The sequence below is a fragment of the Salvia miltiorrhiza genome, chromosome 3, assembly GCF_028751815.1.
Source record: "Salvia miltiorrhiza cultivar Shanhuang (shh) chromosome 3, IMPLAD_Smil_shh, whole genome shotgun sequence".
Lineage (NCBI taxonomy): Eukaryota > Viridiplantae > Streptophyta > Magnoliopsida > Lamiales > Lamiaceae > Salvia > Salvia miltiorrhiza.
Window position 1 is genome coordinate 51,628,554 of NC_080389.1, and position 19,993 is coordinate 51,648,546.

A 19,993-nucleotide genomic window follows, 5' to 3' on the forward strand; every position below is an offset into this window, starting at 1 on the left:
CACTTACTTTTCACTTTTTACCACTCTCAATACTAATTATAACATTTTTTCACCACTCTCAATACACTCAACAACCTTTTCTCACACTTAACCACTTTTTTCTTAAAACTTATGTCACTCCCTCCTAGGAAGCTCTTTCGTGGACGGAGGAAGTATTTTATATTATTATTGTAAAAAAATCAAAATTCAAAGAAACAAAGTAAATTAATTAAATTCAATTTAAACTTTCAAGTCAACACACACATACTCTGCCCGTCTGGCTTTAACGACGTACTGCCCCCGCCAGCCGTCGTCCGTCCTGACAGCCCTTCCGTTCTCTTTGGTGCTTTGCCTTCACCAGACGTGGCTCCATTCGTAAGGAGCACAGAGCAATGTAGCAGACCACCGCCCTCTTCCCCATTTTTTTGCCCACCACCACTCAGTTTCAGATTCTTGTCGCCGACCATCTCTAATGTCGTCCAACACCACTCAGTTCCATTTTTCCGGTGGCTGGCAGATAACATTTTCTTTGATCCTAATTATGTGAAATGATTGTGAAATTATAGCTAAATTAACCTTTATTATTAGTCGAAAATTGAGAATAGCTCGGCCGGAACTCCTAGATAATGTAAAGACATTAATTGAGGAGAAATAACTCGTGTCAAAACCTAATATCAACTGATAATACTCTGCTAGGCAAGTAGTAGCATTACATTTAAGCATAACAATATTGCCTTAGGCGTGCGAGTAGAATACCATCAACCTACAAGAAATCATATAGGGTACCCAAATACCTGCTGCGGATACCCGTTGCGGGTATTCGGGTACCCGCATGGGGGATACAGGACGGATCAGGGAAGCAGAGTTAAGAGATTTTGCAGGTCGATTACCCACATTTTGCGGTAGGGTTTGAAAATTTTTGCAAATAACACTTTGAATATATGCAAATGATACTTTTAAATGTGGCTGAGAAGGGTTTGAAATTTTTTATAAAAAATGGATAATTAAAAAATAAAGAGTGATAGACCGATAAAAAAAAACTGGCCCAGAAATGTGCAAGCATTGAAGGCTTAGAAAAGGCGTTGAAAATGAAAATAGAGGTACATGAGGTGAGATTCGAACTCCTAATCTCCGCCTCATTGAGGCATCACTAGGGGTGAGCATAAACCGAACCGAATCAGACCAGAAAACTGACCGAACCGACCATTTTTGGTTCGGTTCGGTTTTGGATTTTTTTGTTCGGTTTTCGGTTCGGTTTGCAAACTAAAAAACCGACATGGTTTCGGTTCGGTTTCGGTTCTCCGACCATGTCCAACCGAACCGAACTGATACTTTAATATATTTTAATAAATATATTATTTATTATATATTTTATCTAATTTTCGAAACCCTAAGTAATGATATTTGCAAATGCTTTCTGCCCTACTACTCACACCTAGGTTGCACAGGTGCGAGGGGGCGGGGGCGGGAGAGATACGATTCGGGTACGGGGATACGGATTTTCAAAAATTATAGGGTGCGATTCGTGAAGGATACGTCTGTTATATATATATATATATATATATATATATATATATATGAGATAAGTAATACATGTCATGCTTTAAACATATGATAATTAATTTACTTAAAATATATACATAATAATAATATTATTATTATGCAAATTATTTTTTAAATAAATTAATTAAACTAATGATGTCTCATTTAAGTAAAAGAAGCTGGGCATCATTTAATTAAAAGAAAGTGGACAGCCCAAGACTTATTTTGAAATAAGCCCAACTACTTTAATAAATTATAGAGGCCCAAATTCGGTCCCTCCCTCTCCAAATTCGGTCCCTCTCTCTCTTCCTCATAGCTGCGCCCGCCCGCCCGCCCGCCCTCTCTCTCTCTCTCTCTCTCGATCCTGTTCCCGGCGACGGGTCCGGCGCCGCCGCCGCCGCCTCGTTGCGCCGTCGTCTTCCCCTTCTCTCCGTCTCACACCTCTGTCTCTCTTATCTCTCAATTTCAGACTTCCTCTATCCCAAATCTAAAATCGAAAGGAGCCCTGAATTTCCTGAAATCGAATCCGCCTCCGCCTCCGTTTGATGCCGCCGCGTCCTGCAAATCCGGCGACTGTTAGTCGCCGTTCTACCCTCGTCTCTCAAAATCAGGGGAGGTCGCCAACAACTCCCGATTCGCGAATCCGATTCGTGAATCCGATTTTTTTTTTTTTGATTTTTGGGGGGATTCGCCACCTGGCGAATCCCGTGCGAATCGGACGCGAATCGCGCCCGCACCCGCCCCCCGCGCGAATCGGATACTGCACGGGGGTGATTTCCGGCGAATCCGTGCATTATAGACTCACACGCACCACCAGCCACCTCTACTCTCCATTGGAGAGTCCAATTCCAATTTCAAAACCAAACTGAAACTCCTCCCTCCCACGCCGCGCCGGCGTTTCCTCTCCCCCCCCACGCCGCGCCGGCTTTGCCTCCGCCCCCACACCGTGCAGCTTTTACTCTCCGACTCTGCGGCGCAGCACGAGCAGTCGAGCAGATCGGCTTCTTCCGTCGCTTCTCCTCCAGCCACGAGCAGACCGGCTTCTCCTCCGCCGGACCAACGCTGACGCAGACCTCCCCCCGGCTTCTCCTACGCCACGACGCCAACCTTCTCCCCAACTCCGCAACTTTGTTTTCTTAATCTAATAATTGTTCTTTTTTTCCTAAAAAATATTTAAAAAAAAAATCTAATTGTGCTTTTATGGTTGTTTTCGAAAGAATACTAATTATTACTTACTATATCTCTAAACAAACTCAGCAAATATAATATTAACAATATTAATATAATTGACTCTTTTAAAAAAATATTGTTAAATGTATAACTAAATGTCTTTTTATCTTTATTTATATTTATATTTATTTTTTCTAAAGATTGGATGCGTTTAAACTTTTCTGTTAACTTTTTTTTTGTCTTCTTCTGATATTTTGATTATTATATTCTGCATTAATATTTACTTTAATGTATAAAATTTATTAATAGAAAAAATAATATTATTATCAAGAGATATCAAATTATATATTTATAGTTTATGTTACACAAGAAATTAGAAAACAACCACATTATAAGGATGTTGTAAACATTTATGTTGTCTATTAGTATTATTTTAAATTCATAAATATTAAAAGGTAAATTTTAATATTATTATATTTTAAATCCATAATCCATGTGCATCGCACATGTGGTATACTATGTAGAAGAATGTGTAAATATATTTATTTTTTTAAGAAAAAAAATTCAACTAGAAGGACATAATTGAAAGTTTACAATTAAATGTATAATTAGATGTTTATAAATAAATTATTTAATCCACAAATGACCAACAATTCTATATAATCACACACGTAATACAAATATTTCAACTATCTAATGCTCAAATTAAATTTACAATTATTTCAAATAAAAAAAGGAAAAAGATTCACTCATCCAATTAAAAATTAAGGCACTCTAACATTTTCTTCTTCTTTTTATTTGCATAGACCATTTTATTCTTTGTGTGTAAATGATTTCTAAATAAAATATGCAATATGCAATATGTCTATTAAATGAAAGTTCATGAAATTAAAGAGGTCTAATATACGATACACTAATTATTTTTATTAAAATTTGTATCGTCTCTTTTTAAGACTATTTTTTATGACCGAAGAAAATATAAAATATATACATAATTTATACGAGTCTAAAATCACAATCACCGCACATAGCGCGAGAGATACACTAGTTCTATAAAGATGCAAATGATCAAAATGCCTTAAGTTGATACCATTATCAACTTTTGCTACTAAATTATGTGACAGATTTGGCCGATCTAGGCTGCCCGGTTGTTAGGAGGTATTTATTTTCCACCTCAATTTTTATCATTATCTGTTTTCAGTCGTACAATTTTAAACTAATCTTTCCTTCTTCCTTTTTTCCCACACCAAACACGGCTTAGACTTCATTTGATTTACTTACGGAATTGGAATACTACGAACGAACTTGATTAAGTAGCCGGCACCGACAGCTATTAGTGGTCAAAACAAATGGACAATGCCCTGTTTGGTTACAACTTTCCATGCTATTCTATGACTGTATTTTTCCCTATTTATTCAATTCCGACTTCATGAGTAGATAATAATTCTAATATAGTGGTTCTTTTTTCAAAAAAAAAAAAAAAAACTTCTAATATAGTGGTTATTTACAAAAATCCTAATACAGTTCCCTATTTTTTAAGGCAAAATTTACAGCCGAACATTTTGAAATATTCACATTTGAAAATTTTGTGTGCAAGCGAATGCATGGTGTATATGTCACAATTAAATTTAGTGCTAATGGTGTGAATTAATTAAATAAGAATATTTTTTATTCTAATTAGGCAAGAATATTCTCGTTTGATAAAAGTAGATACAAATTTCAATGAACAAATTTTCTATTCTTGGTAATTTCCAACACATTATTATTTCAATTTTCATGTGGTCAGATAATACTACATCATTTATTTTCACTCTGACTTTACTGATTTTGACATTCTGGATAGTCCAAAACCAGATACTATTAAATTTGCCGGATGTATACAGTTAGATTTGGAAAGACCAAAAAGCCCATGTCCTTTTCTGAAAATACTATGATGGATCCATATCACACAATTCCTTCTTATTTGTTTATTTGATTTAAAATCATTTATTTGTACATCCGTTTAATTATCGCAAGTGCTCCATTAAATATCTCAATTATCATATAGTACATTATAGATTTATTCATACATGCAATTAAATGAATGCAATATCTAGCTATCTATAGATAATGAGCACATCAGCTATCGACCAGTGGACCAAGTTTTACAAATTAATTGTACAAAAATATTATGAAATCAATATATTTCAAGTGGTGCATGAGATGGTAACATGAGTTTATCGTGCTTATAAATTTGTTAATTCCATTGTTTAGTTCAACATGAAACACAACTTTCTAGTTTGACTATTTGGATATAAAAAACTTCATGACCTAGTTGAGGGAAATCGTTAATTCTGATATTTAATGAAATATTAATATCCCCTTTTTCCTTTTTATTAAAAAAAACATGTGGTCTTCATTAACAGGGCAAGGACAAAATGGTCATTTCACACACACAATGGTACTTTGCCTGCGAAAAGATATTGGATATCATTCCCCTTCACCAGTTCATTAAAAAAAGGTTCAAACTTTTTTCATTTGCATCTAATCATGGTTTACAGATTCCTCCTCATTTCTTAATCCTTCTCCAAATTATTAAATAATGACAACCAATTCATAATTACCTCATTAATTTATTCTTCCCCACCACGTACAAATTTGCAGCTATAAATTGGGACCCACATATTCCTCCTCTCTCTTAATGTTTTCGGATCCCTTCAATATTTTTTCTCGATTTTTCCAGCTCCAGAATGAAGCACAGTGAAGAGGGGTGGCAAGATTTCTTGTTAAAAGAGCATAAATAAAATCATTTTTTGTGGAATCTCGTAGCTGACTTGACGACTGAGAGATCAAGAATTATGGGATTTTCGCTTTGACCGGAATTTCCTTCTGGGCCGTCATCAAGATCTAGAATTGTGTACATCATTTCAACAGTCTTCTTACAGAGGTGGAATTCCAATTTGGAGGGATTTATTTCAGTTTTCTCGAATTCAGCAATATTGCATTTTAATGGAGTGCTGAATTTTTGCATGTTCTCTTGAGCTTTTTGTCGAACATATTGCGATTTCACAGTATAGAGTGAGCTTGGTCAAATCAGCATAGAAATTCTATGGAGATTTCAATATCTCTTGTTGGTTTGGTTTTATCATCGTGCTTTCTGAAACGTCAGCAATTTTAAATGCTTTTTGTCTGCTGACAATTTTGCCGTTATTTAGGTGTGAAAACTAAGTAGAAGAGTAGTTTTTTGTGGCGTGAAACATTGAAAATTTAATATGTTCTTAGCCTGCAGCAATTGAAGTATGATTTAGTGTTGTATTTCAAAAGTCTTGTTAGGCAGTTATGGTACATGTTCATATATGTTTCTAACAATTTGAGCACTTACATAGTTAAAACTATTAGCAAGACCTTTAAATGTCAGCTGACATGAATAGTAGTATTATTTTTCTCGAGTTCATTCAGGAGGCAATAAAATATCGTATCTTGCTGTTATTTCCATGCCATGTTGTAGGATTCTCTAGTAGTTGACTTCTAAGGTCATGTAATTGCTGCTGGTGTTGATACTCATTTTCTACTATTGAAAACCTTGCATATGCAACGCTATATCATATTATCATCTCAATACATGATTTAAAATGTGTAATCTTCTTGCGTTTCGATTTATCTTTTTAGTTGATTTTTGTGGTTTTGTACACTTAGCCGTCTAGAAACTAGTTCTTTGCTTCGTTTTTGTTTCATGTATCTGGAAGGGGTCTTCTTCATATGTCTATCCACCAGTAACTTCAACTGTAATGGGCTTGTTCGATGTATTAGTATTTCTAGAAAAATACATAGTAGCATCGTTGCCTGCTAAGTTTAAGCTTGGAGGACGGGAATATGTACTACCTTACTTTTCTCTAAAATGCATACATTCATGCCTACAGATAGACAATTCTTGAGTTCTACTTTCTGTTAGTGTGAATTTTTAACTGACTACAATTTCCTTTAACTCTTGTATAATTTAGGAGGAATTGATCCACTCTGAGGGCCCCTATCACCATTAACTACATTAATCGAGCAACTCTAAGTGGCTTCAAAGTGCAACCTTTCAACTCCTGGTCATTGTGGTTGCTTGATGCCTTGGTGGTTGATCAATTTTCTGCAGAACCCTAGTAATTTTCCATTTCTATTACTGGTAATATCCTTTTTTCGCTATAGCTTGAGTTAGCAATCCTGATCTGCAAGTACTATTGGAAGTAGATTTTTTGTTGTTGTGTTGCTTGTCTTTTTCCCTTATTTGACCTGTCAAGAACCTTTTCCTGGAAAAAGATAAAATAAATGAACTAAGTGAGTTTTATTATTATTTGGATTGAGAAAAGAAATGTCTTGAATCATGTTGCTCAATTATTTCCTCAATTATTATTTAGCTTGAGAAAAGAAATCCGTTTCTGGTTCTTATTATCTGTCCTCATTCAAACAGGATGGACTTGACACCATTAAGATGTCTTATTAACAGTATTTCTCGATTCATTCATCTGGTAACATGCCGTGTATCAAGTACGATGCCGGCTGAGAAGGATTACCAAACTTTGGTTTCTATGTTGAAGCATTTGAAACCAGTACTTGATGATGTTTCTGATCACAAAGCACCACTGGATGAAGCATTGTTTAAAGAATGTGAAGAGTTGGATATAGCTGTAAATGAGGCCAGAGAGTTCCTTGAGAAATGGTCCCCAAGAACGAGCAAGTTACTTTTTGTGAGTACCTTCTGATTGCACATGACCTCATTCTCCAATTAAATGGAAATATAAACACATAAAGTTAATGTGTTAATCATGGGAATCAATTTATGAAAGACTGTTTCTACCCAGAATTACTACAATTCTAAAATATACCAATACTGTGTGTTTTCAGGTGCTGCAAAGTAAGCCATTGCTCTTGAGCATCCAGATTGCCTCAGTCAAGTTATCTTGCATTCTTTGCAAAATATTTGAATCATTACCAACTTCTTCGAGCCTGGCTCATGTGCAGGTAAGGAGTTATTACAGAACCTTGCTCCATTGCCGGCCTTTTCTAATATATACTTATTTGCTAAATTTTGCAATCTTATTCCTTGACCTTTATTTTCCCTTTTCTTTGTTTTTGAGAATGCTTCTTTGTATGTGGAGGGAGCATATTTCCACCTTTATGATACTATGCATCTAATGACAAGAGAATATTTAACATACATATCGTGTTCAGTTTTCTGTGCAAGAGTGTCAGAATCTGAAGCTAGGGCAACTAGCAGAACAGATAGAAGAGATTCTGAAAAGCCAAAAAGAAGGGAAAGTTCCTGGTGTTCAACATCTTAAACACATCATTGAGTCCTTCAACTTGACATCAGGGGAAGAAATCTTGAATGAGTATATTGCACTTGAGAAGGAGAAACAAAAGGCGGAAGGCAGTGACATAAAAGGGGATTTAGATCATATTTCCCGTACTGTCGATCTTTTGTCTCACGTTCGTGATTATGTTGTTAATCTCGAGAAATTTAAAGCCATAAATGACATCCAGATTCCTTCGTATTTCCGCTGTCCATTATCTCTGGAACTAATGTTAGATCCCGTAATTGTTGCTTCTGGCCAAACTTATGAGCGGGCTGCTATTCAGAAATGGTTGGATTATGGATTAGGGATATGCCCCAAAACAGGTAACAAGCTTTCCCATAAGAATCTTATCCCCAACTATACTGTAAAAGCTCTCATAACAAATTGGAGCAATGAAAACAAACTAGAACTCATTAGCAAGCGTGAAAATCTGGAAATAGAAAGAGTTCATTCCCCTTTGGAGCACATCAGTCATGAAGATGATAGCCAATGTCCGCAAAGTGGTAATTCTGCATCTGGATCCTCATTTAGACACGGTCTGGAGACTCAGAAGGTTGGTGAAGAAAGATATCGCGTTTCCAGAGGGGTGATTGAGAAACTCGATCAGTCTTCTCCAGAGCATTCATATGTACACAGCCGGAGTGAGTCAGAATCAAGTGCTGTGTCCAGCATTGATTATGTCGCAACAGCAGAAACTGAAAATGCAAGAATATCGAATAAGCAGGAAAATGTGATTGATAAGTCAGATGATACAGAGTCTGCTTGTTCCACTTCCCACGGAAGAAAATCTGGTGGTGCTTCTCATTCTTTACATGGAAGACAGTGTATTAGTGCCAAAACAATGGGTGAAATGGTTGTCAACGGAAACCATAATCCATCTAGAGCTGTGTCGCTTCCATCTGAGTCGGGGTATGATGTATTGACTTCTACTTCCCATGTGGAAGAACTCGTCAACAGCTTAAAAAGTGCTTCAAATGAACTACAAACTGCAGCTGCCAGAGAACTACGGTTTCTTGGGAAGTCTAATATGGAAAATCGCATCATTATTGGTGAATGTGGGGCTATTGCCCCGTTGATCGCTCTTTTACACTCAGATGTGGAGGCGACACAGGAACATGCCGTCACTGCTCTTCTGAATTTGTCTATCAATGAAAACATCAAGGCCAGGATCGCAGAAGAAGGTGCTCTAGAACCGCTAATTCATGTTCTGAGAACTGGAAATGCGGGAGCCAAAGAGAATGCTGCCGCCACTCTTTTTAGTATCTCACTTATAGATGAGTACAGGATAAAGATTGGTCGATCCGGGGCAATCAAACCGTTGGTTGATCTTTTAGGAAGAGGTACTATCCGAGGAAAGAAAGATGCTGCAACCGCGTTATTTAACCTATCTATCTTTCATGAAAATAAGGCTCGTATAGTTCAAGCTGGAGCAGTGAAGCATTTGGTGATGTTGCTGGACCCCGAATCAGAGATGATCGACAAAGCTGTGGCTCTTCTTGCAAATTTGTCTACAATTGCAGAAGGATGCTCAGCTATTGCTCGAGAAGAGGGCATTCCATTACTTGTTGAGATAGTCGATATGGGGTCCCAAAGAGGAAAGGAAAATGCAGCTTCTGTACTGTTGCAGCTGTGCATCAACAGTCCCAAATATTGTCGGAGCATTTTGCAAGAAGGAGCCGTTCCGCCTCTTGTGGCATTATCTCAGTCTGGCACTCCGAGAGCTAAGGAAAAGGTATATAGTTCCATTCAGCCCATCTATTCTCGCATTTTTTTCAAAATAACATCAATGTCTTCTGCACTTGTCTTTTCACAAAACATTGCAAAGTGTTCCCTATGTTCTGTGAATATGCATCAGCTATTACGACATACATAGCTTGAAAGAAATAAAATTTTTCTTCTTTTCTTATTCGAACCAGGCGCAGCAGCTTCTCAGTCACTTCCGCAATCAGCGTGAGAGTTCTGCAGCAAGAGGGAGATCGTGAAAAGGGGCGAAAGAGTCGCTCACCCATGTTCTCTTTGGCTCCTCTGTGTAGGTAAATTTCTTTAGGCAGGGTTTTTGAAAATATATATTATTTTACAGATTTGTGGCGACGAGCTTGCGCGAAATGCATACAGAACCAGACGTTTTCTTTTCTTGCTCCATAAATGGCTGTAGCTTCGCTGGAGGTTTGGATTTATTTTTTCCTCTGTCCATCACTGGATTACGTGCCTACCTGTACAGTAGTTTGTATATATATCTTGTGAAGCAGTTTTGTTGATTCAAATTTTTGCTTGCGCTGCACATCGTACCCCGTCATCTTAGTCGAGTGTCACTGTCGCGTGTCGTGTTTTGAATTTTACAGTTAGAATAGGTTGGATCCCATAACCCCCCATGTAGGATTGATATGCTGAGGTCAAAACATGAGACCAATTAGAACTGTGATTCGTTCGAATTATACAATTGCGTTTGAATCTCGTCATTCCATACCTACTTTTATCTAACATTTGTGAGTGTTGAGTGTATTATTCTTGAGTCAGCTTTGACATAGGTTTGTTAGATCAACTTTGAAATCAGTGAGAGTGAGATGCATCAACTTAGGTAGAAATTTGTGAAGTACGGTGCATTGCTCCAATTAAGATTCACCAATCTCAGTTATGGTTGATTAATTTCTAATTAGAATTTATTAATCTTCAATTATGTTTTACTAGTATTATTTATAAGTGTTAAACTGAAGTGTGCCTCATTTGCGTCTGCCGTGGACCGTGGTGCTTGACGTCTCTCTCTCCTGTCTCATGTCCGCGCGCTCACATGAATGAAGAAGTGGATCTTCTGGTTTTTCTTTTATTATTATATTTTTATTATATATATTTTAATTTGGATATTATATTGAATTTAATTAAATGAAAAATTATCTGACATGTATTGCACTCCATTAGCTTGTAAGTTTGTAACTAAGGAAGTGCCCATTAAAAGAATTTTTTATTCTTCTATATTTTATATAAGGGTTAAGGTGCAGATCCACCCCTGAAGTAGATGCTCCTAGAACGTTTACCCACATTATCGACCTTGGTGCAAACACCCCTCATATTCCAAAAAAAATGGTGCAATTAATTCCAGACCTTTAACGCTGTTAAGTGCCGTTAAACGTCTGGGTTTAATTGCACCCTCTACTTCAGGGGTAGATCTGCACCTTAACCTTTTTTTTTTTTTTTTTTTTTTAAATTCGGCAACCCACCTTCGACATCAGTTTAGCTGCCCCAATACTCATCGGCTTCGACTTGGACCATGTCAGCTCGCACGCGCTCAATTTCTTGGTCGTGACTGCCCATCGCCCACATGCAGCAACGCCACCAGATCCAGATCTGGACCGGATCCTGTTTGGTCCAAATCCAGATCCATATTTTTTTACTTAGGTTCGGATCCAATCCAGATCTATTGGATCCAAAAAACGAGATTTAGGTCTAGATTCATAAGATCCTTAGGGTCTCGGGTCCTAACTCGGATCCATTGTTTTTTCTCTTTTAAAAATATTATACAGAGTATTAACTAAAAATAAAATCATAATTATTGTCTAGAGTTTTAACAATTATTCAAAATAAATAATTAAATCATAGTCTATAAAAAATATTATAAAAACTTAAAATATTATACACAATTAATATCATACGATAAACCTAAAGTGTTAAGGTGTTGGAGGAGATGCTGTTGTGCGGGGCGATGAAGAAGTCGGTGGCGCTGTTGCATGTCGGCGGTGGGCAGTCGACGATCAAGAGATTGGGTGTGTGCGAGCTGACAAGGTGCAGGTCGGTGCAATTCTTACAACATTTATTTAATTTTTTTAATTTAAACCTAATGCTGGTATGCTTCTTAAAATGTTCGACAAGTGACAATAATCGACTAGAAAACTTAAAATGTGATTTTATGCAATGAAATTTAATTTTAATCCAAAAATCTACCTACACAATCGGCATTTTCGTTTAGCCGCTAACCGTTCAAATTTTATTTTTTTACGTGACAATGAAATAAAATATTAAAATATGAGTCTCGTTAAATTTGTACTATGACATTTTAAATTGTGTTAATAAACAAAAATGTCCATTTATATATACAAAATGCTCACTTTCATAAACACGAGCATTATATGTCGAAATTGAGTGAACGATTTTAAACAACCTTAGATGTTGACGGTGATGATGGTTTTTTGTGAAAAAGTTTTATACTCCCTCCGTCCATGAAAGAACTTCCTAGGAGGGAGTGACACAGGTTTTAATAAAATGTTGTATAGTGTATTGAGAGTGGAGAAAAAGTTGTAAAGTGTATTGGGAATTGTGAAAAAGTATTAATAATTTATTGTGTTGTTTTAATTAATGTTATTTGAGTGGTGGGAATTGTCTTAAAAGGGGAGTATTTTTTAAGTGGTGGGGTATTGTCCCAAAATAGGAAAAAGTAGGAAGTTCTTTCGTGGACGTCCCGAAATAGAAAAATAGGAAGTTCTTTCGTGGACGGAGGGAGTATATTTCTTACACAATTATGATTGTGTCATAAATGTAAGAAAAATATGAAAAAGTGAACAATTTAATAATAATCAATCAAAATCATTTAGTTGGCGACTACATGAATTTTGACATATTATTGTCACATCGTTCACTTTTTCAAAAGCATGTCAGAAATGTGTGAGGTGTTGTCTTCCAAATATAATACTCCCTCCGTCCCGCTAAAGTTGGCAACATTCGTTTCGGCACGGAGATTAAGAAATTGAGTGGGGCCCATCAAAATTATTGAGTTAATTAAAATCTGCCAACAACCACCACAAATCTGCCAACTCACCGCCGCCGCCGCCGGCGACCGGAGCACCACCCCCTCCGACCACCCTCAGATTCAAGAGCACCACCCTCAAATCTGAGAACAACCCCCACCACCGTAGCCAACAACCACCACCCTCAAACCAGCCGCCTGAAAACCCTAGCTCCCAAATCGCGCCACCATCTCGAACTTATCGGCGATGGCAGAGCCACCACCGCCATTCACCAGTTCCACAACTTCGCCTCTCATCAGCCTCACCTCGATCTAGGCGAATCACCCTCAAATCGCGCCACCCTCAGAGAGGGGAAAGGTTCGGCGGTGGTCGCGGCGCAGACCAGAGAGGCGGCGGCCATGGGGTCGCGGCGCAGACAGACAGACGGCGGCCATGGGGTCGCGCCACCTCAGATCTGGGCGAACCACCCCTAAATCGCGTGAATCGGAACCCTAAGGTAAGCGATTGTTGCCTTGCTCACCGGAGACGACGACAAATTCAGATGGGGAAGCCGGCGGTCAGACGAGAGAGAGGAGAGAAGCGTCCGACGGAGAGAGAGCGGAAGAGCAGAGGCGAGAGAGGTCGGGGGCGCAGAGGAGAGAGAGGGAGAGCAGAGAGCGCGCGCACACAACGAGAGAGAGAGAGGGAGAGCAGAGGCGAGAGAGGTCGGGGGCGGGGCAGGAGCCGACGGCCGGCGGCGGTGTCGTCGCCGGAGAAGAAGAAAGAAGAAGAGGTTAGAGAGTGGCGGCTAGGTTAGGTGCAAATGATGGAAAAATAGATTTAAGTAGGTTAAATTAGGGTTTTCTTAATAACTTAATTAGTGACTTTAATTAAGTTAATTTTTTGTCATTTTTAGAAAGTGGCCAACTTTAGTGGGACGCCCAAAATGAAAATGTAGCCAACTTTAATGGGACGGAGGGAGTAATGATTGAGACATTAAGGGTAATTTAGTCCATTTGAGCATAAAATGCATATATTTATATAATTGGATATTTTTTATATAGACTTTAGTGGATGTGGGCATTTGTAATTTCCACTCAATTTGTGTAGTTGCATCTACTATACAGTTATACAACTTATACCTCAATAATCTTATTTACAAAGATTCCAATTCCAATCCCAAACACAAACAAAAACACAAAAAATAAATAATAGTGGGAGATATTTTGGAAATGATGAGTTATTTTACGTTAATTCTCACCTCCAAAAAATGTGACGTCCATATTTCACTTATAATTTAATGAAATGATATTAGGTTATGAATTATTGAAGTTCAGATAGGTTGAGCATGTTTATCGTTTTTTTAAATAAAACATGTTTCAAAGAATAAATAATTAGTTATTATGTTTATAGTTTGTATAGAAGTACGTTTTGTACTAAAACGTTTTTAGATTTGATTTAATTTGGAATTGGAAGAAAGCATGTTTATGGTGCATTTTTGTTTTTGTTTTTTGAGCATGTTTGTTTTGTTGAAAAAACAACACATGAATTTAATGAAATTACATGGATGATTTTTCCAACCTTGCATATTGGTTTCTGGCCAATTCAACATGTAATTTTATGAAACTCTCGCATATTTATTTATTTATTTTATCTTGTGTGCAGATGGATGATTGACCGAAATATATATGAAAGTATTTTCGATAGTTGTGCTTATCCATATCCTGAAGTGTTTGTGATGATGATGATGTTTGGGGGTGATCAAGAGCAGCAAATCATCCTACATGTGTAGGATAGTCAGCTGGAAGGTCCCTTCATTTAATTTCTCATAGTCTTCAAGATATAGAGGTGAATATGATGCACAATCGATCCACTTGAAGGATTCAAAGATGTTTACTTGGGCATCTCCTTCATGGTGGGCAGACTAACTTTAGGGGATTGGGGTTCTTGGTCTCGAACCCGCACAATATGGAGAGGTTCAAGTAAGAACCATCTATTTGAAGAATCGATAAGTAATCATAGTCATCTATTTTATGTAATCTAATGGCTATCAATTTCGCTGATTTCATGCGAATTTTGTAATTAAAAATTTTGATGAGCATGTTAATAATTTTGATGAATGCAACATATTTTATTTAATATGTTCACTCCAGGATTCGAACCCTCGTGTTCATTAAAATATCACAATTATTGATTTGTTCAACATTTCACAAATTTCTCAAAATATTTAATTTCTCAATGGGACCTAATCCTATATATATAGGATTAGGTTTCATTGAGAAATTAAATATTTTGCGAAGTTGCGAAACGTTGAACAAATCAATAATTTTGACAAACATGTCATGTCAATACTTTTGATGAACAAAATATGTTCAATGTTTTGCAATCTAGTTTGTATCAAATTAATTATAGAACCCTTTGTAAAGAAAGGTTCTGTATACCACCTCTTAGGCGAGATATATAATACTCCCTTCGTTCCATAAAGCAAGATCAAGTTTCCTTTTTGGTCTGTCCACGAAGCAATATCAGTTTCTAAAAATGGCAAAAAAAAAAAAACATTTATTCACCTTTTCACTTTTTCACCTACCACACTTAACACACAAAATACCAATTTCTTAATTCCCGTGCCGAAAAGAACTATGTCTTGCTTCATGGGACGAAGGAAGTATAAAATTCTAATTATATAAAAGGTTAAACTATCACAATTTCACTTCTATCATATATTAATAGATTAGGCTACCGAAATTTTACTCTCATAGTATTATAATTTATATATATATATATATATATATATAACAAATAAATTTATTATACAATTAATCAAATATAATATTGGTATTTTATATACTATAATACATCAGAGATAAAATATATACCGAGGGACAAAAACACGTTATGACTGCCAATTTCGATCTAAAAATAAGAATTTATATGATTGTCTAGTGTTATAGCAGCAAACAAGGCATCATGGTTTGGTACCTTAAAACAGGGACATCCTAACAATTAAGAGCCGCCCACGATGCTTTCTTCCCAAATTTCAGACAACTCACTTCACCCAATTTTTCGAATTTTCGACTTTCATTACTTGCCCTACTTATCCAGATATTCCTATTCTTTTTAATGTCACTTTAGCTTAATAATGTTCAAATTGTTCTAATAATAGAGTTTCAGGGTTTTTTTTTTCCTTTCTTTCAAATTAATTATTACCAGTATATATACTAGATGAATACTTTAAAACTATCAATTAATCAACTGTTCCGCGATTTTCAAAACCATAGGCTAAAAGAACTTGTTTACTGATAATTAGAATTTGATATATAATTGGTCATGAACAGTAGTAGAGAGTCTAGAGACATTGTTATTGCAAAACTCTACGTAATATCTAATCCCATGGTCTCTACCTTTTTGGGGTTTAGTCATCTATATCTTTTCGTTCTCATCCTATGGAATGCATAGAGTATTATTTTAAACATAAATCTAAATTTAGAAGTTCCAAAGGGAACTTGGAATGGTGCGAATTCATGTCTTTGAACAGTGAGCTTGTTTTATACTTGATCCGTCTATCAAAGAATCTTTTACCTTTTTTTTGGAACGTTCACAAAAAAGTTTCCTACTTATTCTTGGACTATGCCTTATCACTTAGTATAATACTCTATTTACTACTCCCTCGATCCACCAATTTGTGTCTTAAAGAAAAGGGGCACAATTTTTTTTTAAAATATATTGTTTATTTAATTTGTTGAGTGGAGAAGGGGCACGACTTTTAAGAAAAAATGATTTACTCCGTATTTGTTAAGGAAATAGTTACTAAAATGGGTAGGACACAAATTGGTGGACAGACCAAAATGACAAATTATGACACGAATTGGTGGACGGAGGGAGTATTATTTTTCACTTTTTCACTTTTTCACCATTATTAATACTTATTAAAATACAGTTTCACTACTCTCAAAGATTCAACAATTTTTTCTCCATTTTCAATACATTCAACAACTCTTTCTTAAAACTCGTGTCACTCCCTCGTAAGAAATTTTTTCATGGATGGAGGGAGTAGTTTTTTGAATACGTCGAAAAATTCATTACATTATGGACGATATGAATTTTAATAAAATAGTTGGTATAGAGTTGTAAGGGTTCCACTATAAATTAATATAATTTTAAATTTAGTGGTTATAAAGTGAACTAATGGTCACATCAATAACAAATTTTCTAAATAATGTGGAATTGAAGCTTAATAATTAATATGATGATAAATTGTGTGAACACTATTATTATAAATGGACATGACAAATTTTTCGTAGAGGAATCGAAAAACAAATTATGATAAATTTTTTTATAGAAAAAGTGGTCTATTGTGAGTCTCACATGTCATTCTTCTTAAACTATTACCTGCTCATAAGTAACATTATATTTAATTGTCTAATCTTTCTTTACTATCATAGATTTTAGGGATATCAATCAGGTTGGTCCATTCGATTTTGGGTAAGCCCATTCAGTTTCAGATTATTTTTGGTTCAGGTTAATCGGCTATTTTATTTTTCGGGCTAAAATATTTCGACTTTAACCCTAACCCACTCTGTTTCGGGCTAGCCCATCGAGCATACAAGTTTATGATTTTTTTAACATGTATCATTTTTTATTGATAAATATATTCTTGCAAGAAAAAATAGGTCATGTTATTTTAATCAAGACACTTCATCTCGTTTTAGATACAAAAATTAGTGCTCTTTCAACGCAAATTTACATAATAGCTAATATGTAACTTCATTACCTTTAAGAATTGGATATACATTTAAGATAAATGATTATCTTTTTTTGATTTTTATGTTATAAATGTTTGCTATTAGCCATTGGAGAAAATCTAAACACTTTTCACATGCATCAAAATCTTATTATCAAATTAAAAATAAGGTAATAAAGTTTGAAAATCAATAATTAAAAAAAAATTGGTTAATTGGACCAATCCACTCAGTTTTCGGGCCAGTCTTATCGGGGCTCGAGCTATTTTTGGTTTGGACCATTTGAATTAAAAAAAAATTGAATTAAAAATTTTCAACCCTAATCCTCATTTTTTATCAGTCTATTCGGATCGGCCCCATTAATTTTGGGCTTTATGAACATCCCTAAATTTCATGTAGACTCTAAGCACATGATATGACTTTCATTTAATACGGTAGACTCTTCAACTTCTTCATTACCATCAACAAAATTTATCTTCTTCTCAATTTTAGGTAATGAACAAAGTTTATCTTCTTCTCAATTTTAGTGTCGAGATATTCCAATGCATAATGACGAAGTCATGATGAAAATTGTAGAACTCAACTTTATGACACACAATGTAACCATATTTTTTTTTTTGAAAATGTAATCAAATTTGGGTATGAATGAATTATTGAAATAGCTTCTTCACCATTTTAACATCTTCAACTATGTCTAGACTTCACCTGGATATATACAAAGGGATTTCCAATAATGGGTTACATACTGGCTATTCTCACTAGAATTTTTCGTTTTTTTTTAAAGTCAACGAAAATTATATAAGGAAGTGATATGATATCAGAGGTACTCAAAATATAAAAGAGTTCACAATGCAATTAAAAAAAGAGAGAGAGAAGATATTCCAATTTTTTTTTCTCCATAACTAAAAAATATGTTGAGTACAAAAATGGAGTATTTTCCGAATGTGCATCCTCCCTTAATTTCACTATTTATATTATTAAAAAGTAGTATATATTAACCTTAATAATTAATTGTTAACTTATAATTTGGAAAACAAATATAAAAAATCATTATAAATCCTAATTGAATTAGTAAGTCATAGTTAATTATCTTGAGGGTTATTAGCCTGTAAATACACAAACTTTTCCCAATTTTTGAAATTTAACATGACTTTTATTTTCTGCCTATAAATACATGAACCTATCGGTTTTTTTCTTCTAATTTTTTACACCGATAAATAAAACCATTATTTACTATTGACATGGAGGTCAGGAATACCACATCATCAAACTAGAGGAACATAAACTGAATGATACCGATCATCTCTTATAATGACAACGACTAGCTCTGATAAGGAACATCCCATGAAGCCAAAGTCCAAGTATCAGATCATACAAGGATCGAAGGTATCGACAGATATAAAAAGTCTATTTTTATTCTTAACTTATAGCCTATTAATAGAGACATTAAGTTCAAATGCAAAGGGCATTCATTCATTAATAGAAAAAAGAAAAATATATTCTCTCTACTAGTGTATTACCCGTCGAAATTCGACGGGTACATATTTTCTTGTAATTTATATATTTTATGTTATTCTTATGATAATTATATAAAATAATTTTTTATGTAAATTATTTATATAATTAATTAAATTAAATTAAATTAGTAATACATTTTAAATTATACTCCCTCCGTCCCCAAAATAAGTTCCTCTTTGGGGACGGCACGAGTTTTAAGGAAATATGGTAAAATGTATTGGTAGTGGAGAAAAATATGTTATAATTAGTATTGGGAGTGGTGAAAAGATGAAAAAGTGTTATAATTAGTATTGGGAGTGGTGAAAAAGTGAAAAGTAAGAATAAATAAAGTATTATTAGTGGTGGGGTAGTTGTCCAAAAAATGAAAGAAAGAAAGAGGAACTTATTTGGGGACGTCCCAAAAAGGAAAAAGAGGAACTTATTTCAGGGACGGAGGGAGTATTAATCTCAACAACTTTTAGCAATTAAATTATTAATTTTTGTTGAGATCATAAAAATACCCATTAGTTTTCATATGAAATTTTATAAAAAGTTGACGCGTAAGAAAAAAAAGAGAGTAGAAATACATATAAATTTGACATAGGTATGATGGAGGATTGATTTGTTGCATTTGTTGTTACAAGATTTATTAATTTTGTTCAATTTTTTTTTTTTTTTGCCTTTTGACCATAATTTTATATGGAGTTTGAAAAATCATAATTGTATTGTGAGTATCATATAATTTCGAACTTCTAAAAGCATAACTAATTATGAAAATAATCTCGCTTGATATTCAAAAGACCATAACTGATTTATCGAACACCGTATCATTTGGAGTTTTAAGACCAACCAAGTTGTGGGCATCAGCTCGTCGCAAACTTGACAGATCACCTCTAACTTCTGAGCATCATCTTGTCTGAAACTTGAAAGAGAATCATCTCGTCTAAAACTTGAAAGAGCATCATCTCGTCTGGAGTTTTGAGCATCATCTCATCTAGAGTTTGAGAGAGCATCATCAAATATGAAATTA

General features: G+C 35.2%; 1 protein-coding gene across 2 annotated transcripts; it reads left to right on the top strand.

Moving 5' to 3' along the window:
* Positions 1–5,185: 5,185 nt before the first annotated feature.
* Positions 5,186–10,471, top strand: LOC131014231 (U-box domain-containing protein 3). Of its 2 annotated transcripts, none has more exons than XM_057942123.1 (6): positions 5,186–5,617; positions 6,672–6,841; positions 7,127–7,403; positions 7,561–7,677; positions 7,888–9,744; positions 9,929–10,276. In XM_057942123.1, exons 3-6 carry the CDS (start codon positions 7,128–7,130, stop codon positions 9,992–9,994), a joined length of 2,316 nt encoding a protein of 771 aa, XP_057798106.1. In that variant the 5' UTR covers positions 5,186–5,617; positions 6,672–6,841; position 7,127; the 3' UTR covers positions 9,995–10,276. The 2 variants fall into 2 exon arrangements, with proteins under 2 accessions (XP_057798106.1, XP_057798105.1); XM_057942122.1 differs by having other exon boundaries at positions 5,188–5,617; positions 6,672–6,818; positions 9,929–10,471.
* Positions 10,472–19,993: the final 9,522 nt, after the last annotated feature.